General features: G+C 39.9%; 1 protein-coding gene across 2 annotated transcripts in view; it reads right to left on the bottom strand.

Moving 5' to 3' along the window:
* Positions 1 to 6620: 6620 nt before the first annotated feature.
* The window catches only part of top2a (DNA topoisomerase II alpha), a 58929-nt gene continuing 40145 nt past the window's right edge, over positions 6621 to 25404 (bottom strand). The window contains exons 26-35 of one of the 2 annotated variants that reach the window (XM_043674889.1): positions 23492 to 23635; positions 22883 to 22966; positions 21630 to 21827; positions 20504 to 20615; positions 19622 to 19783; positions 16609 to 16756; positions 16444 to 16526; positions 14998 to 15204; positions 13445 to 13668; positions 6621 to 6985 (exon numbers count right to left, since the gene is read on the bottom strand). In XM_043674889.1, the coding sequence (XP_043530824.1) occupies positions 6830 to 6985; positions 13445 to 13668; positions 14998 to 15204; positions 16444 to 16526; positions 16609 to 16756; positions 19622 to 19783; positions 20504 to 20615; positions 21630 to 21827; positions 22883 to 22966; positions 23492 to 23635 (1518 nt within the window). In that variant the 3' untranslated portion in view covers positions 6621 to 6829. Of the gene's footprint in view, positions 6986 to 13444; positions 13669 to 14997; positions 15205 to 16443; positions 16527 to 16608; positions 16757 to 19621; positions 19784 to 20503; positions 20616 to 21629; positions 21828 to 22882; positions 22967 to 23491; positions 23639 to 25404 lie in introns of both variants that reach the window. The other variant, XM_043674888.1, reaches the window with a different exon arrangement.

The raw sequence follows: 25404 nt of genomic DNA, 5'->3' as shown, positions 1-25404 counted from the left end.
GGGTGACCTTATAGAGGTTTACAAAATTATGAGGGGCATGGGATAGGATAAATAGACAAAGTCTTTTCCCTGGGGTGGTGTGAGTCCAGAACTAGCGGTCATAGGTTTAGGGTGAGAAGGGAAAGATATAAAAGAGACCTACGGGGCAACCTTTTCATGCAGAGGGTGGTACGTGTATGGAATGAGCTGCCAAAGGATGTGGTGGAGGCTGGTACAATTGCAACATTTAAGAAGTATTTGGATGGGTATATGAATAGGAAGGGTTTGGAGGGATATGGACCAGGTGCTGGCAGGTGGGACCAGATTGGGTTGGGATGGACTGGTTGGACCGAAAGGTCTGTTTCCGTGCTGTACATCTCTATGACTCTATAACTCTCGAAGTAAAGATATTTTTCCTCATCTCACTCATAGCTGTCTTGCTGACAATCTTGAAATTGTGACTAGTTACTAACATACCAACTCGTGGAAACAGAATATCCTTCTTTACCCTGTGAACATTGTTCAAAAATTTGAACACCTCAATAATGCCACCTTTTAATCTTTGCTCCATGGAAAATAAACCCAATTTCTCTAATGTTTCCTTGCATCTAAAACCCCATTCCTGGTAAATTTCCTTTGTACTCTCTCAGGGACGTTAACATCCTCCCTTAAATAAGGCTCCCAGAAAAGAACACAATCATCCAAATGTGATCTGACCAGTTATTTGTAGAAGTGTAATATTACTTTCTTGCTTTTATACTCTATGCCTCTATTTAAACACAAGGATCCTATAAGCCTTCTTAGCACCTTGGCTGGTTACCTTCTGAGGATTATGCACGTGAACCCCACGGTTCCTCTGTTCCTACACTCACTTCAGGGTTGTACTGTTACACCTACCACACTGTGTTTAATTAATATCGAGCAAAGAAACTGCGAGGCAACTCTTATTAATAATATACAATAAAATTTATTGAACACAATTAATACTATAACAACAAAAGACACTATAAATCTAATAATTTAACTCATGCTTTAACTTAACTCTGGATGATCATATCCCACTACACTAGATCTTGGCCTTGATCCACATGGTAATGACTATCTGGTCTTCTTCTGGTGGGCCTAGGGGTGTCTTCTCTTCTTGGTAGTTAGTCTCAAGTTACCACTGTTCAGCATGATAATACAGTGATTCTTATACCTGAAAGTCTTCGCACCTTTTTGAGACGATTCTTACTGTTCATCAATAGATTGATCAGGCTCGATCACCCTGACTGATTGGACCCAACCAGGTGTTGGTCAATGGTAGGGTGGTCCTTCGGCATCCATTCCTGGAGGTGCTGGGTACACATAGCCTCTTCCAAATAAGGGTGTAAGGTGCCCCTGTGTCTGGTACACACCCTGATGTTTCCGATCACCCGAGGCCGGTTGACTCGATTCAAACCCAAATTTGGTTCTGTATTGTTTGGTCTGCAGCTACCAGGTGGATCACATACTGTTTATAGCTGCAGCCTGTCTGGATCCTGCAGCACAGTCACTTTGGTGAAGACTTGCCTGAGTTTCCCAGCATGCCTCAGTTATTGCCCAATTTTTGTAAAACCATATAGGTTCATCGTTTTAAGCGGCCCATTCAGCCACAGTACCATTGAGCCTGTATTGCCCCTCTTGTATTCTTCTACCAGTATGCATTTCCTCACATTTCAATGTATTGAATTTCATTTGCCAGGTATCTGCCTATTTGGCTAAGTTATCAATATCTCTGAAGTCATATAGCGTCATTCTCACAATTCATTGCTGTCCCTAATTTAGTATCATCTGCAAATTTAAAATTTTACCCCAAACATCCATCTCAAAGTTGTTTACATATATCAGAAAAAGCAAGGATTCTAACATTTATCCCTGGGCAACACCACTTTCAACTCATCTCCAATCTGAGAAATGCATCTATCGTACCCTGTTTCCTATATTTTAGCCAATTTCTAACCCATACTGTCAAGAACATTTCTACTTTTCTAAGCAACCTGCCATGTGGTTCACATCAAATGCTTTTAAAAAGTCATGATTTGGAGATGCCGGTGTTGGACTGGGGTGTACAAAGTTAAAAATCACACAACACCAGGTTATAGTCCAATAGGTTTCATTGGAAGCACACTAGCTTTTGGAGCGTCGCTCCTTCATCAAGTGATAGTGGAGGACTCAATCCTAAAACACAGAATTTATAGCAAAACGTTAGTTTGATGTAACTGAAATTATACATTGAAAAATACCTTGATTGTCTGTTCAGTCTTTCATCTGTTTGAATACCATGATAGTTTCACTTCTTTCATGTGTAAATCACAAAACCTTTTTTTAAAAAAGTTGCATTATCAGGTTAGCTGTAACAATGGGTTAGCTAGACAATATGTTCAAAGTGTTAGCACCCTGTGTTCTCTGTCAGTGTCATGATGTTTAGATTGATTCTAATCTAAAAAGTGAAATAACAGAGTTTTACATGAATTCATGCAGTTTTTGAGCAAAATACAATGTAACTCTGCAAGTACAAATTCACCCCACAAAATGTGTGTGTGAATGTGGGTCTTTGTCTGTGTGTATGTCTGTCTGGGATGGGGGTTGTGAGTGTGACAGAGTGTATGTGTGTGTAGTGAGTGCAGAGTGTCTTAAGTCTGTGAGGGGGTGCACGTGAGAGTGTGTGCGCGTGTCTGGGGTGGAGGGTTGTGAGTGTCTGTGAGAGTGTGTGTGTGTACATGAGTGTAGAGTTGTCTAAGTCTCTGAGAGGATGCCTGTGTGACTGTGTGTTTGTAAGTGTCTGTGTATATGTGTGTCCGTGTGTATAGGAGTGTGTCCGTGTGTATAGGAGTGTCTGTGTGTGTGTGTGTATAGTGCAATGGTGGTCACCTGTAATGTGACATGAACCCAAAGTCCCAGTTGAGGCCCTCCCTATGGGTACCAAACTTAGCTATCAGCCTCTGCTCAGCCACGTTTTGCTGCTGTCCCGAAGGTCCGAGGTCAAATGTCCTGGACCACTGAAGTGTTCCCCAACTGGGAGGGAACATTCCTGTCTGTTGATTGTTGTGCGGTGCCAATTCATTTGTTGTCGTAGCCTTTGCTCGGTTTCCCCAATGTACCATGCCCCAGGGCATCCTTGCCTGCAACATATAAGATAGACAACTTTTGCTGAATCATAAGAGTACCTGCCATGTACAAGGTGGGAGGTGTCCCCATGTGTAATAGTGGTATCTATGCAGCGGCGCTGCAAGATGTGTCAGAGTGTGGACATAGACACCACCATTACATGTGGGGACACCTCCCATCTTGTACATGGCAGGTACTCATGTGACTCAGCCAATTGTCTATCTTATATGTTGCAGGCAATGATGCCCTGGGGCATGGTACATTGAGTAAACAGAGCAAAGGCTACAGCAACGGGTGAATGGGGAACACTTCAGTGGTCCTGGACATTCGACCTCGGAGCTTTGGGTGACCATCCTCCGAGGCAGACTTCGGGACAGGCAGCAGCGAAAAGTGGCCGAGCAGAGGCTGGTAGCTAAGTTCGGTACACATAGGGAGGGCCTCAACCGGGACCTTGGGCTCATGTCACATTACAGGTGACCACCATTGCACTATACACACACACAGTCACTCCTGCACACACACAGAGAGGCACTCCTATACACACATATACACAGACACCCACACACATCCTTACAGACACATACACTCCCACACTCACGCAGGCATCCTCTCCGAGACTTAGACCACTCTACACTCATGCGTACACACATACACTCTCTCACACAGAAACTCACAACTCCCCACCTCAGACACACGCAGACTCCCATGCACCCCCTCACAGACTTAACTCTACACTCACTACACACACACACACATACACTCTCTCACACTCTCAACCCCCATCCCAGACAGACACACACACACACAAAGACCCACATGCACACATATTTTGTGGGGTGAATTTGTACTTGCAGAGTTACATTGTACTTTGCTCAAAAACTGCATGAATTCATGTAAAACTCTGTTATCTCACTTTTTAGATTAGAATCTATCTAAACATCATGACATAGACAGAGAACACAGGGGGCTAACACCTTCAACATATTGTCTAGCTATCATCCATTGTTACAGATAACCTGAGAATGCAACTTTTAAAACAAAGGTTTTGTGATTTACACATGAAAGAAGTGAAACTATCATGGTATTCAAACAGATGAAAGACTCAACAGACAATCAAGGTATTTTTCAATGTATAATTTCAGTTACATCACACTAACTTTTTGCTATAAATTCTGTGTTTTAGGATTGAGTCCTCCACTATCACCTGATGAAGGAGTGATGCTCCAAAAGCTAGTGTGCTTCCAATTAAACCTGTTGGACTATAACCTGACTTTGTGTGATTTTTAACTTTTAAAAAGTCCAAATACACAACATCCATGGCATACGCACTGTAACAAAAATAATAATCAAATTTTACAAATTTGGGTTTGAATAGAGTCAACTGGCCTCGGGTGATCGGAAATATCAGGGTGTGTACTAGACATAGGGGCACCTCACACCCTTATTTGGAAGAGGCCATGTGCACCCAGCACCCCCAAAAATGAATGCCTAAGGACCACCCTACCATTGACATATCAACACCTGGTTGAGTCCAATCAATCAAGGTGATCGAGCCTGATCAATCCATTGGTGAAAGTAAGAATCTTCTCAAAAAGGTGCGAAGACTTACAGAACTATAACAGAAATTATAATTCTATTATCAGATATGATGATGCATCCTGGTCCCTAAAGGCCTGTGGAGTGGAATACTGCATGCTGTCTTGTAGTGGAACTTGGAACATGGATCTAACAGTGGCAGAGATGCAGACAGATGAGCACTATGATGTGCTCCATTGTTCATTGCCTGGACCTGTAAGGAGCCATGCTGGTCAGGTCCAGGAGCAGGCCCAGAGAGAAAACAGGGGTTGTGAAAGAATGCAATCCAAATAAATATGAAAAACATTTTCTCCAGGCCACAAAAACTGCAGATCTTTGCACCCAGTGAGTCCAATTACACTTTTATTACATGAGATGTCACTTCTACAGGTAGATTCCCAACGGAAAGAGGAAGGGCTACCTTAGTGGCCCTCTATCTGGGATGTCTGCTACTGGAAGCAAAGATGTTATGTCAAGCACGAAGAGTGTGGTGCTGGAAAAGCAGAGCCAGTCAGGCAGCATCTGAAGAGGAGGAGGAGAGTCGATGTTTCAAGCATAAGCCCTTCCCCAGGGCTGATGTAGGGCTTATGCTCGAAACATTGACTCTCCTCCTCCTCGGATGCTGCCTGACTGGCTGTGCTTTTCCAGCACCGCACTCTTTTGACTCTGATCTCCACCATCTACAGTCTTCACTTTCTTATATCATGCAGCAAACAACTATAGGCAGTGATGTATAGCAACAACCCATACAGGAAACTACTCTGTGCTGTTTTAAGGGGTACTGAGGGAATTTCTCAGATATGGCTTAAACCGTGAGTTGCTGGAATAAGGAGGTGTGCGTGCTTGTGGTGCTGATGGGAATCTGTTCATCTGGAAGCTCACTGTACCAATGCATTCCAGGTCGAGTACCAGTCAGGAGGCTCTGTCCATGTACTAGACATTGACAAATACCCTAACAACCAATTGCATCAGTGTCAAGACCACTTTTCCACAACACATTTCTGAGTTTGGTCAGCCCAGCATCCCAAGCCCTCTCCTCCACCAACCACCTCTGATGGATGAACTTATTCCTGTGCAGTGGTTCCCTAATAACAGCCACCAATGCCTCAGAACATGCGCTCCAGCACATGGCAACCATATTGCAAACCATGATCAGGTCTAAATAAAGGACAGTCAATTCTTGAAAGAAGGCCTGACAACTTGTCCACTCCATACATAGGAATAGCATGTCATTACTGAAACCTGATAGAAGAGTCATCAGCATCCATCACCTTGGAGAAAGCTCAATGTAAAAGTATTGCTGCAAGCTATGAAGGTGGAAAATCACAATCTATATGCAGAGGCACACCAACTCCCAGGAAACTCAATATCTCACGAGGAACTGTGTGTTATTTGACAGTCCATAAAATGTTTTCACTGTCTGGTTGTCTGTGACAAACTGGAAGAGTACTGAAGTGTCCGGCATGGATTTCAATTTATGTAGCAGGGTTCATTGATCACATGCACTTTGGATGAGATAGTGAAATACTATGAATACTATGAAATGCAACTGCATTTCAAAATAACTAAATTCAATAAAGCAACTTTGAATTAATAGATTTATGTTCTTCTAAAAGCACATTTCTACTGAAAAAGACTCAAAACAACATCTGTACTTTTTACAAAAACCTTTATTTCAGAAATTTAAATTTAAAAAAGTTAAAAAATATAAGAGAACAGTCAAGTGAGAATGTAAGAATCAGTTGTCAGAAAATATTTACAGACAGGCAAAATTGAAACTAAAAATCAGAAACATCTTTCTGAAATGGTTTTCCACAATTTTCTATCTTTCCAAGGAATAGTTCACGGGCACTTAGATTATTCTTCATACAGAAATTTAGAAAATAGCCATTTGAAGGCCATTCAGCCCAGTTTTCATTCAAAGTTAATCATGTGTGTTTTCCCCAGCAGAGACTAGGAACGAGAATTTTCTTTGATATCTAGCCATGAACAATCTCCACACTATATGCCCAGGAAAACTTGTGTCCCCAAGTACTAATCCATATAAAATAGCATTACAAAGCCAATACTAGAATTTTCTTGGTCCATACAGCTTAGTACCAAAACCGGCACTGCACATATTAACTGGGTGTAGATACTTAGAAAGTTAAAACAAATCATCATCATCAGAGTCCTCCAAGTACTGAACAGGCTTCTTTGCACGGCTGGTCACTCTAGGAGGTGCTCCACCTAGACTAATATTTGAATTGGAGTCTTCATCGATATCGATATGGTAACTGTCATCTTCCTTCATCTTGCTTTTCTGAGGAGAATCAGGATTAAAAAGTTGATAGGTTCAGAAAATATTTACCAACATGTTACCAGGGTTGAAGGGTCTGAGCTATAAGGAGAGACTGATTAGACTGGGACTATTTTCCCTGGAACATTGGAGACTGAGGGGGTGACCTTATAGAGGCTTATACCATCATGAGGGGAATGGATGGGGTAAATAGACACGGTCTTTTCCCTGCGGTGAGGGAATCCAAAACTAGAGGGCATAGGTTTAAGGTGAGAGGAGAAAAATTTGAAAGAGATCTAAGCGGCAACTTTTTCATGCAGAGGGTGGTGCATGCATGGAATAAGCCACCAGAGGAAGTGGTGAAGGCTGGTACAATTACAATATTTAAAAGGCATCTAGATGGATATATGCAGAGGAAGGGTTTAGATGGGACTAGATTAATTTAGGATATCTGGTTGGCATGGATGAGTTGGACTGAAGAGTTTGTTTTTGTGCTTTATATCTCTATGACTGTAATATTTCAGCGCTCTGGGGCTGTGTTTTCTTAAAAGGATGAGGGAAGCCAAAAGTACAGTTCAAATGAATATGCAAGTAAAGCCACAAAAAGAAGATAATTCTAAGGAAAATGAACAAGAATTTTCAAAGTCAATAGTAAATGCACTAATTATGTAATATGGTGCCATATGTCTATCTACAAGTGCTCATCAACTAAGGCTGTAATAAAATGGTCATCATTAAATTATAATCAACACAAGCATGTAGTAGGAGACTAGATGACTGCAGGGACATCACCACTCTTCATGCTTTTATCAATGTTCATATTCACAATTTTCAACAGGTACTACCACATAGTAATTAGGAACAAGAACTCTGGGTAAATTTACTCTCAGTAATTCAGGAGCACTAGAATCTCTCGGTGTTCCACCTAAGATCAGCTAACTCAGCTCAGAGCTCAGCAGGTACACCAAACCACCCTCACCGAGAATGAGTTTGATTGATAATGAAACAACTTGATAAGTAAATAAATATGAGCAACCATTGAGTATACGATCATAACACTTATTTTGTTTTACACAACTGATACAAGTGTTGAAAATCGATTCAGGATAAAAATCAGTGTTTGTAACTGTTTTGATCTATTTGCTTTAATTCATTAGTTACCTGATAAATTCCATAAATCACAGTCAAGTGACTGCAAAGACTTTATTTTCAAAAGCAGAAGTGACATGACATTAATCTGTAAAGTGTATGCCTCATTCTTATAACTATTTAACAAGCTCCCCAAACATCCTAAGTGGCTGTTCCCTTGCCGTTCCTAACTTCTACTCGTACTGACTCAGTAGATAAACCTTCCTCAACAACCTTAGTTTCTGTAGCTGTGATGCACTCTGATGCACTCACTCGCTAGCAAATCACTAGTGGTAGGGGACTCAATAGTTAGATGGATTGACAGGAGATTTTGTGGTCAGGAACACAACTCTCGGAAGGTATGTTGATTGGGTTTACAGGATTCTAAAGGGAGAGGGTGAGCAGCCAGAAATCGTGGTACATATTGGCACCAATGATATAGCCAGGAAAGGGATTGAGGATCTAAAAAGTGACCATAGAGAGTTAGGTTGGAATCTGAAGAGCAGGATGAGTAGAATAGTGATCTCAGGGTTGCTACCAGTGCCACGAGATAGTGAGGCAAGGAACACTCAGCGAATGCAGCTTAATACATAGCTGTGAGGCTGGTGCAGGAGGGAGGGCATCGGATCCCTCGACCATTGGGATACCTTCTGGGAAAGGTGAGACCTGTACACGAAGGACGGGTTGCACCTGAACTGGAGGGGCACAATGTCCTGGGTGGGAGATTTGCTCGGGTGGTTTGGGAGGGTTTTAACTATTTTGTTTGGGGATCAGAGCCTCATATCTGAGAAGGGGGCAGTTGCAGATGGGGCAGTGACAAGATGTAGTGAATCTATCAGGAAGGTTTCTCACACGATGAAACAAAAGGATCGGTTAAAGTCTGCTTTAACGCATGGATTGTCAAAATTAAGAGTGACGAACTTAGAGCATGGATCAATACTTGGGACTACGATGTTGTGGCCATAACGGAGACGTGGGTTTCACAGGGGCAGGAATGGTTGGCTTGATGTTCCAGGGTTTAGAACGTTTAAAAAGAACAGGGAGGGTGGAAAAAGAGGAAGGGGTGTAGCATTGCTAATCAGAGAGTGCATCACAGCTACAGAAAAAAAGATTGTTGAGGAAGGTTTGTCTACTGAGTTGCATGTGTGGAAGTTAGGAACAGCAAGGGAACAGCCACCTCACTGGGGTTTTCTACAGATCCTAATAGCAGTAGAGATTAAAGAACTCATAGGCGGGCAGATTCTGGAAAAATGCAGATGTTGCAGCGTTGTTGTTATGGGCGATTTCAACATTCCCAATATTGACTGGAACCTCCCAAGTGCAGGTGGTTTGGATGGAGCCGCTTTTATCAGGTGTGTTCAGGAGGGTTTCCTTACTCAGTATGTAGACAGACTGACGAGGGGAGAGGCCATTTTGTATTTGGTGCTCGGCAATGAGCCAGGACAGGTTCAGATCTCGCAGTGGGAGAACACTTTGGTGACAGTGATCACAACTGTCTCACATTTACCATAGCCTTGGAGAGGGAAAGGAGCAGTTACCGATGGAAGATATTTAATTGGGGAAAAGGAAATTATGATGTTATCAGACAGGAGTTTGGAAGTACAGACTGGGAGCAATTGTTCCACAGAAAGGGCACAGCAGACATGTGGAGACTATTTAAGGAGCAGTTGTTGCGAGTGATGCATAAATTTGTTCCTCTGAGACAAGTAAGTAGGGGTAAGATTAAGGAGCCTTGGATGATGATAAGAAAGGAGCTTCTCGTCAAAAGGAAGAAGGCAGCTTACGTAAGGTGGAGGAAGCAAGGATCTTGCACAGCTTTAGAGGATTACAGGTTTGCTAGAAAGGAGCTCAGAAGGCATGAAAAGAGCTTGGCAAGAAGGATTAGGGAGAACCCAAAGGCATTTTACTCATATGTGAGGAGTAAGAGAATGATCGGGGGAAGGTAGGGCCGATCAGAGAGAGCGTAGGGAACTTGTGTGTGGAGTCTGAGCAGATAGGGAAAACCCTAAGTGAGTTTTGCTTCGGTTTTCACTAAGGAAAGGGACCTTGTTGTGAATGAGAACTTTGAGGAGCTGGGATACAGGGTTGACCGAAATTGATGAATTTGATGTGCTGGAAATTTTGGAAAACCTAAAGATTGATAAGTCCCCAGGGCTAGACCAGATTTATCCTAGGCTGCTCCGAGAAGCGAGAACGGAGGTTGTTAAGCCGCTGTTGAAGATCTTTGCCTCCACACTCTCCACGGGAGTCATACTGGAGGATTGGAAGGAGGCGAATGTAGTTCCTCTTTTCAAGAGGGTAATAGGAAAATCCATGGCAATTACAGACCAGTCAGTCTTATGTCTGTGGTCAGCAAAGTTTTGGAAAGAATTCTGAGGGATAGGATTTATGACTATTTGGCGAAGCAAAGCATAGCACGATTAAAAGCAGCCAGCATGGCTTTGTGAGGGGCAGGTCATGCCTCACAAATCTTTTTGAGTTCTTTGAGGAGGTGACAAGACAGGTCGACAAAGGTCGAGCAGTGGATGTTGTGTATGTGGACTTCAGCAAAGCATTTGATAAGGTTCCCCATGCTAGGCTCATGCATAAAGTCAGGAAGTATGGGATACAGGGAGATTTGGCTTTCTGGATTCAGAATTGGTTGGCTGACAGAAGGCAGAGAGTGGTTGTAGATGGAAAGTATTCTGCCTGGAGGTCAGTGTTGAGTGGGGTCCCACAGGGCACTGTTCTTGGTCCTTTGTTCTTTGTAGTTTTTATAAATGGCTTGGACTGCAAATGACACATAGGTTGGAGGTGCCGTCGACAGTATCGAGGGCGATTGCAGGCTGCAGAGGGACATAGACAAGATACTGAGCTGGGCTGAGAAATGGCAAATGGAGTTCAACCTGGATAAATGCGAAGTGATGCATTTTGGAAAGTCGAACTTGAGTGCTGAATATAGGATTAAAGACAAGATTCTTGGCAGTGTGGAGGAACAGAGGGATCTTGGTGTGCAAGTACTTAGATCTCTCATGTTGTCACCCAAGTGAATAGGGTTGTTAAGAAAGCATATGGTGATTTGGCTTTCATTAACAGGGGTATCGAGTTTAAGAGCCGTGAGGTTTTGATATAGCTCTACAAGTCCCTGGTGAGACCACACTTGGAATATTGTGTCCAGTTCTGGTTGCCCTACTTTAAGAAAGATACAGAGGCTTTGGAGAGGGTGCAAAGAAGGTTTACCACGATGGTGCCTGGACTGGAGGGCTTGCCTTATGAAGAGACGTTGACTAAACTCGGACTTTTCTCTCTGGAGAGGAGGAGGAAGAGGGGTGACCTGACTGAGGTATACAAGATAATGAGGGGAATGGATAGAGTCAATAGCCAGAGACTTTTCCCCAGGGCAGGATTGACTGGTACGAGGGTCACAGTTTTAAGATATTAGGAGAAAGGTATAGAGGGCAAGGTCAGAGAAAGGTTCTTTATGCAGCGAGTTGTGAAGTCATGGAATGCGTTGCCAGCGATGGTGGTCGAAGCGAGTCATTAGGGACACTTAAGCGACTGCTGGACATGCACATGGATAGCAGTGAGTTGAGGGGTGCGTAGATTAAGTTATTTTATTTTACATTAGGATTCACTCTTGGCACAACATCATGGGCCTGTTCTGTGCTGTACTTTTCTATGTTCTATCCTGCTCTACCTCCAACATTGGTAGATTGCAGGCTGACCTGTGCTTTTTCAAATTTAAAACAGAAATCGGCTTTAACTTGAAATGTACACTTGACTACATTTGTAAATTTTTAAAATACAACAAAAATGAAAGAATCCAATGAGAAATGACTGGTCTTAAACAGGGTCCCAGATAAGAGAGGACATTTTATTAATGTACTGCTCCAGTCAACCTCACAACCATTATTTTAGAAACTATGGTAGATCTAACCGGTAGATGCAATGTTAGTCCAAAATTTATGATCTATTTCACCAATTGCACTTCCTTATTAACCAAACAATATGAAGTGAAATTTCTAAAATTGCTCTTAGTGTATTACAGTTTAGTAGGAAGGCATCACTCAAGTAATTACATTTTTCAAGTAGAAAGGACTAGATGGAGGCTGTAATGAGTAATCAATAAATTGGAACTGAGATGAAGAGAAATTTATTTATGCAGATGTTCAGGAAAATTTGGAATTTTCTATGTTGGGGAGAGGTGAGGGTGGTGACCAAGCAGTCCCCACGTAGTGAACAGGCTCTGTTCTGGAGTCTGCTTGCAAGCCAATTTGTATGCAAGTTGGAACACAATGCAGGACAATATAAAATAGCCATAAGTATAGGAAACATTCGATCTTTAAAATTAGACCTCTGTATGAGATTGTGTTGTAAGTACAAGTGTTCATAATTTGGGAAGCTCATTTGTTGATTATGCTCAAACTTAAGGTTAATTACTTTGGATTCTTGGAATCAAAGGATATAGGGACCAGGTAGCAAATGGAGTTCAGGTCAAAGATCAGCCATGACACTAGTGAATGAGAGACAGCCTCAAAAGGCCATATGGCTTACTTTGTTGATAGAGTAAAGGAAAAAATAATTTTCAATACCATTTCTTTATCTGTCTCTGCAATTTTCCCAGTCATGACTAAGCCATTTTGCCCTTCATTTAAAAAATAATTTAGGGAATGTGGGCTTCACTGGCTGAGCCAACATTTCTTGCTCATCAACTGCTCCTAATTTTGACATTATTTTCTAGATGTTGGTGAGGAGAACTTTGCAAAATTAACAGGGCTGGTTTGCTGTTGTTTTCAGTAACTAGGTTGATACTAGGCAGTTCCATTGAGTTTCATTTCTTTTGAGACTTTCTAGTGAATTTGTTTTGCTAGACCATTTTAGTGGATAGTTTAGAGTATGGATTAACACGTCGACCAATCCAGGTAGGGTCAGCAGATTACCTTGCCTGAAGGATATTGGTGAACCGGATGGTTTTTGTGACAATAAACAATGGTTTCATGGTGGCAATAGGCTCTTAATTCCAGATTTTTGAAATTGAATTCAAATTCCACCATCTGCCGTTGGGAGACCCAAGTCCCCAACCCCAGAGCACTACCTGGATTTCTGAATTATTAGTCCAGTGACAATACCACTACACTTTTGCACTTGCCTCCCCCCCCACCCCTTCTGCTTTCATACAGTTACAGTAAATTTTAAATGGAAGCACACACAGGCTATAATTGTTAGTTTTATCTATGAAGTCATGTTAGACAATAAACCACAATCATTTTCTGATTTTATCTCAAACCTTAAAAGAAAAGCATTGCCTATTTTAGAAGGCAAAAAGTGAATGATCCAATTTACTGACTCAGGATTTTCAATAACAATAATACTTACTTTGTTTGCAGCGGACTTTGCAGGTTTCAACCCAAAGTCAAATTCTGAATCTGAGTCAGAGTCCTTCTTTCTTTTAGTTTTTTTAGTCTTCGCTGGTGCAACTTTCTTTGTAACATTGTCATCATCAGAAGATGTTTTATTTTTTGCTTTCAGAGCAGTCTTGGAAAATTTTGGAGCAGCCTTTTGTTTGGTGAGAACATCAAAAATGGAAGGTTGGTTTTCATCTGTAAATGATTAGATTTTAGATGTTGCATTACTATTAGAGTTTTGAAAGGTACTCTTGATTAACTTCCCTGTAATTTTATCATGGAAGCTAAATGCAAATAAATTTACAATAAAATGGCCCTTTTCCCTGGCTGAGGAGTACAGCCAAATCCCAATTTTGGGTTTGTACCGGGAGCCAATTTCCTTTTTGTCTCAAAGTGACTAGAGAGCAAAACTGAGAGACCACAGTGGGTGAAGGAGACTGCTTGGATGAAATATACTACTTATGAAATTGTAGAATCCATATGGTGCTAAAAAGGCTATTCAGCCCATCAAGTTTGCACCCCCCACCCTACCCAGACCCCAACATATACCCATATTTACCATGGCTTGTTAACCTAGCTTGCACATCCCTGGACACTAATTTGTTTGGCTAATCCACCTAACCTGCACATCTTCGGACTATGGGAAGAAACTAGAACACCCAGTGGAAACCCACAGACACGGGGAGAACACGCAAATTCCATATAGACAGCCACCCAAGGCTGCAATCAAATTTGCGTCCCTGTTGCAGTGAGACAACAGTGGTAACCACTGAGTCACCATGCCATTCATATTGCACAGGCTATTTTATTTTACATCCAGACAGTTCAATCTTCAGAAAGGCAGGTGCTTCCTGTTGCTTGAGAATAATGTCAATGTTCTGAGTGCTCATTTCATTCATAGGTAACTTAGCCATAAAGAAAACTGTCTCAGTACTATCTCTTGCAGCCTTTTCAAGGCAAGGCTTTGTTAAAATAAAAAAAAATACTTAATTAGATTTAACTATTGGTTCCTGGAGAGGACATTAAAAGGAAGACTTGCTAATCTTGTAGCAGATTTTATAACAATCGAGTTTCTCAAAGTGCTTTACACCAAATTTGGATTGGACTTTAGAACTGTTGTCATTGCTGCAAATTAGGAAACCAGTTTTGTTGTAATGCATTGCATGAACAATGTAGATAGCCTAAAACAAATCTCTCAAAGAATCAGTCCGTCAGTAACTTCAAAGACTAGCAAAATATTTAGATTATAAACTCAACGATTAAATGATCAAAAACAAACACTTCCAATAGTAATGGCGCTTGATGTTTGGTCTCAACCAAACTTTTAAATTGATATCTATATTATTACTAAGCATTAACCATGGACTCTACTCCAAATTCAACATATGTCCAAAATAAAATGTAAAATCAGATTCATTTCTGATATTTTTTGTGCAATTATGGACTGCTATTTTCTCACCATAGATTAAAGAACTATGAAGATTGCAATCCATATCAGATCTTTATCAGAAGAGATTCACTTGCCTTTTTTAGAAACAGTGGTGGGTTTCTTGCCAAGAGCACGTTTTTTTGGTGCTGCCTTTTCTCCAGCTGGTTTGGCTGCTGCTTTCTTTGCTGTTGGTTTATAAGTGTTGGAATGGATTGGGGGAACTTCAGGTTCATTAACAGAATCAGAAGAGGATAAAACCTCATCAACAATTTGAGGAATATGCTTTTCCATGTCCTCTCCGACTGTGAGAAACAATAATAGATCTTGAGATTAGGAATGCTTTATTTTATGAAGATCAAGATCCCAAATCTTGTCAAAAAAATGTATTTACATATTAATTTTGTTTTCCTAGCAGGTAGCACTAATATTTTTCTCAAAAGGAGAAACAACACCGTAAAAACTCATGTCTGTACTATAATTAGCAAAGCAATTTTAGCAGTTTTGTAGGCTTACCAAAATATTACAAGTTCATTAAATAAATATGAATATGTTATATGCATTGATCTAGGCCTTCACATTTAGAAAGACACTTTCAGCATTTTGGATGTGTCAGACCTTAATGTGAACTGAATCCTAAAAAAGCACTATGGTTTTTAAAAAAATGTGAGAACTTTCATATCAAATCTGGATCCTTCTTTCATCAGACTCCACTAAATTCAAATTATTGCACACAGGCAACAAGGTTTAACTACAAGTCAATTTCTAAAATTTCTTTTAATCATCTTATGTTAAAACATAATTTACTACAGGAAGTTCCTTATGCCCTTCAATAAACCAACAGATGCCATGCTAACATAACTTAGTTACCATCACCTGTAACAAATGACTATCTATTAATTGTGGCACAATGCAGCAATTGAATCTGAAAATTTACAAGTCCAGAACAAAAGAAAAATATGATCATCATTGGTATGGTATTGACTGTATTAAGATTTCACAGTTATGGGTAAGGTAACACCCTTCATAAAAAAATATAACTACAACACCAACCACTAACAAATTCAAATAATGAAATTTGTTTCTATTAGTTTGCATGCACTTTATACATATAACACCAAGTTTAATAACTCTGAGTAGTTACTGTACATATTGTTCCACACTATTTTACTTGTCGGGAGTATGGTTCCACTGGTTTTGATCAGACTTCCTGATGTGCCTGATTTCATGAATATTTTACCACAGGGGAGTACCTGAACACATTTGCTCATATATGCATATTATAACAAATCAGTGAATGACAAAGAGGAAATAATTATAACCAGTTTCCTCTTCTAACCCAAAGGCAAAAAGGTTAATTTTACATCTGAAACCAACTAGTCAACATATACAGAACAGATTACAATTCAAATGCAAGGCTGACCAGATATTATGAATGCATTATTTTGATTTAAGAAAAACTGAACCAATCATGCTTTATTTATCTTTTTAAAAAAAATGATAGTTCCTTAAAATTACTACTGATGAAAAAGAGATTCACTTGCATGTTTTCGAAGATTCCTGTGATGATTGGAAAATTTCATTCTCCTGGGGAACAGATTTTACTGAAGGCTTCGACTGGGCTTTTCTGCATAAAAATATTACATTTATTATGAGCAATTTACTTGAACAAATTCATCAATGATTTTAAATCTAATTTTCATACTTACTTAAGGGTACAATTTGCCTTTGGTTTGGAGAATTCAGTACCACTGTCAGAAATATGACATTCATCATCACTTTCCACTTCACTCATCATTTTATCACCATTATTATCATCCTCATCAGATGATTCAAGCACATATTTGGCCTTTGAAGCTGTTACAAATACGGAATAGAAAACAATAAATTAACATAAATTTCACTTGGAAAGCTCAAATTAGAAACGTGAGTAGTGATTGGGAAAATACAAATAAATTTGGGGAGAACAAAACAAGGTCAAAAATTTAAGTATGCAGATGCAAATTCAAGTTTGAAGTTCTAGTTTAGCATATTTCTTTTGGGAAATCCATTTGAACGAAGTTAAAGTGCCAAAGTTTTGGCTCCATCAAGGAAGGTTTGATACTAGAAAAGTGAAGATCATAGTAAGAAAGAAAACTGAGGCAAAGGTGTTGCTGAGCACTGATTTCACTGACGGATGAAATTTCTATCATTGAATCATAAAGTGGTAAAGCTAGGAAACAGACCCTTTGGTGCAATCAGTCCATACCAAACATAATCCCAAACTAGTCCTACCTGCCTGCTCTTGGTCCATATCCTTCCAAACTCTTCCTATTACCAAATATCGGTAACTGTTAAACATTGTTTTCATCTTTTGACTAAATATATCAACAAGCATTGGTTTTATTGGAAATCTCCAAACATATGTCTAATTATTGAAAGAATCAAAGCCCTAAATGACGTCAACTCGTTACTGTCAGTAGCAGCTTTTCTATGTTTGTTTATAAAAGTATGATCTTGGTTACTTAAAATTGTGCGAGAGTTACTTTTGTAGACAAACAAATTAAAACCTGTGGAAGATTTATCAGAATTATTATGGTGCACAAGGAGTCATTAGGTCTACTGTGTCTGCACTGGTTCTCCAAATGAGCACGAAGGCTCAGTAGTATGTTATTTGAATAAAAACAATGATACACTAACCTCTTGAATACCTTGATTGAACTTACCTCTATTACACTTCCAAGCAGTGCATTCCAGACCTTAAAGTGCAAAAAAGTCTTTCTCACATGGCATTTGATTCTTTTACAAATTATGTTAGATCTGCAATCTCTCAATCTTGATCATTTTAAAAGCAGGAACGGGTTCTTTCTCTCTACACTTCTCAGATTTTGAAAAGTTTAGGGTTGTTAAGAAAGCATATGGTGTTTTGGCTTTCATTAATAGGGGTTTCGAGTTTAAGAGCAGCATGGTTTTGCTACAGCTCTACAATCCCTGGTGAGACCACACTTGGAACACTGTGTCCAGTTCTGGTCACCCTACTAAAGGAAAGATACAGAGGCTCTGGAGAGGGTGCAATGAAGGTTTACTAGGATGCTGCCTGGACTGAAAGGCTTGCCTTATGAAGAAAGGTTGAATAAGCTCAGACTTTTCTCTCTGGAGAGAAGCAGGAAGAGAGGAGACCTGATCGAGGTATACAAGATAATGAGTGGAATAGAAAGAGTCAATAGTCAGAGACTTTTCCCCAGGGCAGGTTTGAATAGCACGAGGAGTCATAGTTTGAAGATGTTAGGAGGAAGGTATAAAGGAGACGTCAGAGGTAAGTTCTTTACGCAGAGAGTTGTGAATGCATGGAATGCTTTGCCAGCTGTGGTGGTGGAAGCAGAGTCATTGGGGACATTTAAACAACTGCTGGACATGCACATGGATAGCAGTGAGTTGAGGGGCGTGTAGGTTAAGTTACTATGTTTCATATGAGGATTAAACCTCGGCACAACATCGTGGGCCAAAGGGCCTGTTCTGTGCTGTATTTTTCTATGTTCTAATTTTCCTTTTAACCATCTCTCCAATGAAAATCAGTCCATTTTTTTCTAATCTACCTCTGTAACTCAGGTGTCTCACCTCTTAAACCATTCTCATAAACTCTTCTGCATTCTCACAAATTTGCCCACATCTTTCCTGGCACGCATATAGCATTAGTGTTACTTGCCAATGGAACTGAACACATTGGGAAGCAATTCATTGCTAAATTTGTCAGGGAATGACGCTGCTGAATATGACTGCAAAAACACTATCCTCACCAAGCCATGCTAATAAGTTAATTGACTTGCACCAGGCACAACCACCTCCTTTGTGCTAGTTATGACTATTAAGTAGAATTTTCCCTGATTCCCACTGATTTAAAATTTTACCCAAGATCCTTGATGTCTCACTTGATTAAATGTTACTCAATGTCAAAAAGCTGTTACTCTTGTTGCAGTGCTGTTCCACAAATGTCAACTGTTTTCCAGAATGTGGATTAAATGGTCATATTCCCATGCGAATGCAAGCGTTTTGGTGGGCATACTTTGACTTGTTAATACTGTCAGTGCAATTCTCTATTTTTCTTTTTCCAATCCTCCTGGGGTAAGCAATAACCTAATGGTATTATTGCTGGACTGTTAATCCCAGAGACCCAGACAATATTCAGTGAACTTGGGTTTGAATCCCACCATGGCAGATGGTAGAATTTGAATTCAATTAAAAAAGACTGAAATTAAGAGCCTACTGATGACCATGCATCCATTGACAATTGTTGGAAATGTCCTTTCACTAATGTCCTTTAAGGAAGGAAACTGCCACCCTTATGTGGTCTGAGCTACATGTCACTCCAGAACCACAGCCAATATGGTGGACTCTTAACTCCCCTCTGGGCAATTAGGGATTAACCATAAATGCTGCCCAGACAGTGATGCCCTCATCTCATGAGTGAATAAAGAATAAAGTAGATATCCTGACATTGTTGCAAGTTAGCAACTGAAACCTTTTGATCTAGACCTCCCTCCCTAACAGTATTGTGGGTATAACTACAAAACTTCAAGAATGCTTACATGAGCTCTTGTATACTATATATAAATGATTTAGGAATTCAACTCTGCATGTGACTGTGTATTCATACAAGGCTAATATTTGCAAATGACCTTCACAAATCCTTAAAAAGCTTCCCCCATCAAATATTAAACACAAATATGGATTGAAAAGCACTACCTGCAGCCCTCTGTTGTTTCTGTCTGGGAGGAAGATCAATAACCTCCACGTCATCGTCTGATTCTGACATTGAATCTGAATCGGACCAAGGATTCTTTTTCTTTGCAAGAGGTTTAAATTGAAGTTTAGTTTGTTTCTGAGCTGTTGGCTTTGTCTTGGTCCCTTAAAAAAAAGTTGAATCTGTTCAGCAACGGCATAATAAGCTCATTCAAATAGAATACGTCCTCATAAAATCAGTTAGTTGCAAGATTCTAGATGGCCTATACCATAAAAAATATCATTTGATCTTGTTTTTTTAAAGCCCCAGCATTCTATCCAACTGGATTAAAAATAATGTCTCTTATGGAGCGGGGAGGAAAGAGGCTTCTGACTAACTACTGGTTCTCACTAGGCATGATTTCTATATCTGGGCCTGCCATTGTCCTCCAAGGAGGAGGAAGATGCAGTGGCCTTTCTCTGAAAGTTCGGCTGGGGGTGTTGTCTGGCCATCTTTTCAGCAAACAGACTTTTGATACCAAACAACAGCAGACAATTCCATCTTGTCTGGTTCTGTGGCGTAATTTCCAAGCCAATTTATATTTGGCAAAGTATGAAATACATGCTACTTGCTCCATTAAACATTCTATACACTTCTTGTGTCAAATACAAGATGATCAATTGTGGCCAATCCCCAGAAGCTACTTTCTCCACCCGCCCCCCCCAGCCAAATCAAGGAGACATCTGAAACCTCTGCGCAAGGTGGCTGCAATTGGGTTCAAGTTGAGTGGAAGAAATTAAAGCTGAGAACATTCTATTGTTTGGCATGCTTGTGTTTCCAGGTGCCAGTTCCTGTTTGAAGAAACCTAAGCAATTCTGGTTTGATGACAATTTAAAAATACTCACCTGCTTCAGTTTTCACTTTCTTGGAAATTCGTTCTGCAAGGTTTGCATATTCAGGAGAACTTCCCTCTTTATCACCGAACTCCATCTTAACAGCAAGAGAATCTGTTTCACCCTATAAGATATTCAAGATATTAACAAACTCCATCCCAAGTCACACCAAAAAACAACTGTCTAACACTGCAGGTTAACAAGATCAAAAATAGACTTGAAACAAATGGAATTTTGAATAATATATCACTTGTTAATATGTACTATCACGACATTTATACCACAACAAACAAATAAAACAAGCAACATTAAAGCAATTTCTTTAAAAGTTATCCAAAAGAAGAAAACAAAGATGGTTTTCAAATTGCAAGGAGTAAATCAGACTTAGGAGTTCAGCTAAATTCACGGATTTGTGAAGGTTTGTAGCTCAGGTTGAGGTTTGCTCGCTGAGCTGTAGGTTTGATATCCAGACGTTTCATTACCTGGCTAGGTAACATCATCAGTGGCGACCTCCAAGTGAAGCGAAGCCAGGTAATGAAACGTCTGGATATCAAGCCTACAGCTCAGCGAGCAAACCTACACCCTAAATTCACTGATTTCTGCTGATGCCTCACCAAATTACAGTTTCTTTGGCTGTCACAATTCTGCTTCCTTCCGCTTCAGAAATACTGTACGCATAAGTACAGCACTTATCCAACATCCAGTTCACAGCACAACACACTGTATTGACCATGACTTTACCTTTCAGCAATCACTAAAGGAACTCTGCTTTTGTTTTATGGTAAAGATCAATGAAAATCTAAAAATTGTGGTAAGAATCAAACTAATATTAAGCCAATATTTTTTCATTAATTATCATGCAGTTACCTCCACCACCAGAAAGCAAATGTAAGATTATCATTAATTTGGAGATTTAATACAGCAATTTACTGACCATAAACTTCCTATTTTGTGGCTTGTTAATAATGTTCACTGTTAGGTCTAGAACATTTTGTACAGTGTATTAATGTCAGCACCAAGGCTGAATCACAATAGCAAAACTATTTTAATTTTGATGATTTCATGGTCATTCGTTGAAATCCCTTAATTGTAGTTTAAAATTAGTTTTTAGCAAAGTACCAGAAGCAGATAAACTCACCTTTCCTTTTTTCTTGATATTTTTCCTGGTGGCCTCTGTCTTCATAGCAGAAGTAACTCTGGGGACAACCCTTCTGCCATGAGGAGATGGCATAGTTTCTTCCAACTGCAGCTTCCTCATTTTACCCTTACCACCTTTACCTTTAACAGCCTTACCAACGTGAGCCAATTCATCTTCTTTCTCCTGCATCTCCACACGCTGAATTGAAATAAAAAAGAAAATTGTGTTGGAAGTTGAAAATACATTGATCCCTTCAGTCAGGAGACAAAGATCTGTATTACATACATTTTTGGGGATGAGCGATTCATTGAAGAAAATAAAACATTATATAAACTCTCACAAAACAGCATTTATTTTTAGTAAATCATTTTTATTGTGCATGATAGTATTCCATCCTCGTTCAGTTAATTTTGGAATCTTTCACTCAATATAATGTAACATCTACTAGCAAACTCAACACCCTGTGCTAGCTACTGTCAGTTAATATAAGAGGGCGGTGTAAGAAGAGAGAAAGAAATACCAAAAGAGCAGCAACTAAATAGAGGCTTGAAAACGGTCCTTGTTGCAACCTTTCGTGGGTAAAAAATTTCGGTTCAAAACCAGCACCCATATCCAGGTGGTGGCCAAATAAGTCACTGGCACCATGAAAATGAAGAACATAACACCTACTTCAGATCCTTCAATGAAATAGTCAGTGAATAGCAGAGCAGACGCAAGACAAAAAATATTAATCTACACGTGCATTTATGGAAAACAAGTCAAGAAAGTAGACATTTTACAGAACTTCACATTATGTACTCGAACAAATAAACAATTAGTGTAGCTATTTGACAGCACTCATTTCCCCATTGCTCATATTAATTTGCAGGATCAGAAATGTTTAATGCAGTTTAAATTTGCAAGATCACTGGCATTAATGAATAGTAAGGATTTGGGACATCATTTAAAGAATAGAGTGCACAATCTGAACTGCATATTTTCTTTTCTTAACTGGATCAGCTAAAACTACAAATATTGCAGTCTATAGCTCCATGCTGAGAAGTGATATCTTCCTTTAATATGAACATGCTAATTATCTTGTGCTAAATATTTCTAACTTGCAACTACCAAAAAATGGTCAATATCCTCACAAAGGTCAGTATGAAGAGGAAGGGCAGGGATGAGAGAAAATTAGGAAGCAATTCCAATTTAATTCATTCTTATAAGTACATTAATAAAATGCATTTCCAATCATGCAGTAACAGTTATAGTACCTCAAGCTCCTCGATGAAGGCTGCCAGGTCTTCCTTCCATAGGTCCAACGGGCTTTTCCTTTTCAGACATCTCAATTCGGTTTCCTAACATAAGAGAGTTTGGAATTACAGACCAAAAAACAGAATTAACAACCTTTTCTGAGTTATGCTCTGCAAACTTGACGTATGGGAAATTAATTTCATACAGGGGGCTCTCAAATTGTTGTTCGGCCTCTAATTTGCTGAGTGAAGGATCCAACATCTGCTACAGCACAGGTAAAGGATACCCTTTGTTTGTTCTTACCCAATATGGCCAAAAATGATCTAGTTTCCTTCTTGCCATGTTTGGATCACTTGCTATGTCAGTACATAAATACAGATTATCAACATTTCCTCAGGGGATGTCAGCTACACTGCTTAGAACAGTATTTATTGTTGATCCCAAATTGGCCTTGAGAAGGTGATGGTGAACCATCTTCTTGAACCACTGCAGTCTATTTTGTGGAAAGGAGTTCCATGACTAAAGAGCATCAATTTAGAAACAAATGCAATGGTAGCTACCGCTTGAAGACAAATACCGATCAAAAACAGAATATCAATGTCAATCCCCATGAGTCTACATAAACCTACTTTGACATCTCTCTGCTTAAGCAGTTCATCCTTCTTTTCCTTAGTCAGATACCATAAGGGCATGTTCAAAAGATAGTTGAAATCTGCCCCAGATGAAGTGGTGATTTCCTCTTCTTCCTCTGTATTTTCCAGCTCAGATTCTTGCTGCTGTCAAAAGCAATTAAAATAGTTATTCAACAAAACATAGAGTGCATCTTTAAATATAAAAGTAACTCCACACATTTAGCCGAGATTTGAACTTTCACCTTAAAGCAGATAAATTAAGTTTTCAAATTGACACCATGATTCTCTGAGTTCAAATCCTTACCATGGGCACTCTCCAGGGCAGGAAAAAAAAATTGCAAAATTTTCAATTGCTAAAATAATAGATATTGCCAGAAAGCAAATATGTTTATATAGTTATCGATTACTACTAAAATTTGGTGCTATAAACAGGTTTCCATGAAACTTCTAATAAATCCCAAACAGTAATCAAACTGCTTTCTTCAATTCCTTCAGAATTTTGAAAATTACATATCAATCCAGCAAATATTCATATTTATTGAAGATTATTGAAGAATATTGGGAGTTCCAGACCAATACAATTTCCAAAGTGTATCAGAAAGATTTATATTTAACACACATGCTTAAAATCTGCAATTTTTAGTGTAAATTAGTACACTGCAACTTCATTCATATACTTCAGTATTCGACATTGCCTGCAAATCCAGTGTAAGACACATCATTTTACATAGAGTGCAGGTTTCACAGTTCCAAGGAATTCAAAACAATCAGTTCTTAAAATAGTTTACAAAAATGTTTGTGGAAGTTGAAGCCCCTAATTACCATTTTTTCCAATCATTTCATCCTGTTTGATCCTGAGCCAAATTTTAACGCCTATATATTTCCAATCACCAAGAAAGCCACTTCTAACTCTGTAATGTAATTTATCACATCTCATGTTGTATGGTCTCTCACTCCTGCTTTTGTCACTTCTTGACACGATTGTTCCAATGCTCTTCTGGCTGGTCTTCAAACTTGCACTCTGCATAAATTTGATCTCATTCAAAACTGCACAGCCCATGTGTCAATTTACATCAAACTCCTTATTCCCATCACTTTGACCTGATTCAGCAATTGGCCCAATTTTCTCTCCAGGTCTTCTCACCCCACCACCTTGGTAAAGCTAAACTTTACAAATTTTCCTAGATCACTGTACTCATCCAATTCTGTCTCCTGCACATTCTAAATTTCAATCACTTGATCATTTGCAATCATGTCCCAACTCCTAATCTCTGGAACTTCCTGGTTGAATCTCTGTTTTCCTTTAAGAGGAAGTTGGGAACCTACTTCTTCAATAATGCTTTAGCACTATTCTTATACCCTATGTAAAACTTAGTTCAATAGCGTGACTGTATCGGCGCTGCCTCATGCTCCCACAAGGAGGTTGAACAGTTCATCCACTTTACCAACACCTTCCACCCCGACCTCAAATTCACCTGGACCGTCAGACTCCTCCCTCCCCTTCCTAGACCTTTCCATTTCTATCTCAGGTGACCGAATCGACACGGACATTTACTATAAACCGACCGACTCCCACAGCTACCTAGACTACACCTCCTCCCACCCTGCCCCCTGTAAAAACGCCATCCCATATTCCCAATTCCTTCGTCTCCGCCGCATCTGCTCCCAGGAGGACCAGTTCCAAAACCGTACAAACCAGATGGCCTCATTCTTCAAGGACCGCAATTTCCCGCCAGACGTAGTCGACGATGCCCTCCACCGCATCTCTTCCACTTCCCGCTCCTCTGCCCTTGAGCCCCGCCCCTCCAACCGCCACCAGGACAAAACCCCACTGTTCCTACCTTCCACCCCACCAACCTCCAAATACATCGTATCATCCGTTGTCATTTCCGCCACCTCCAAACGGACCC

This window comes from Chiloscyllium plagiosum, chromosome 33, assembly GCF_004010195.1.
Source record: "Chiloscyllium plagiosum isolate BGI_BamShark_2017 chromosome 33, ASM401019v2, whole genome shotgun sequence".
Taxonomy (NCBI): Eukaryota; Metazoa; Chordata; class Chondrichthyes; order Orectolobiformes; family Hemiscylliidae; genus Chiloscyllium; species Chiloscyllium plagiosum.
The sequence above is the reverse complement of the archived record's forward strand: the minus strand, read 5'-3'. Positions and strand labels throughout refer to the sequence as shown.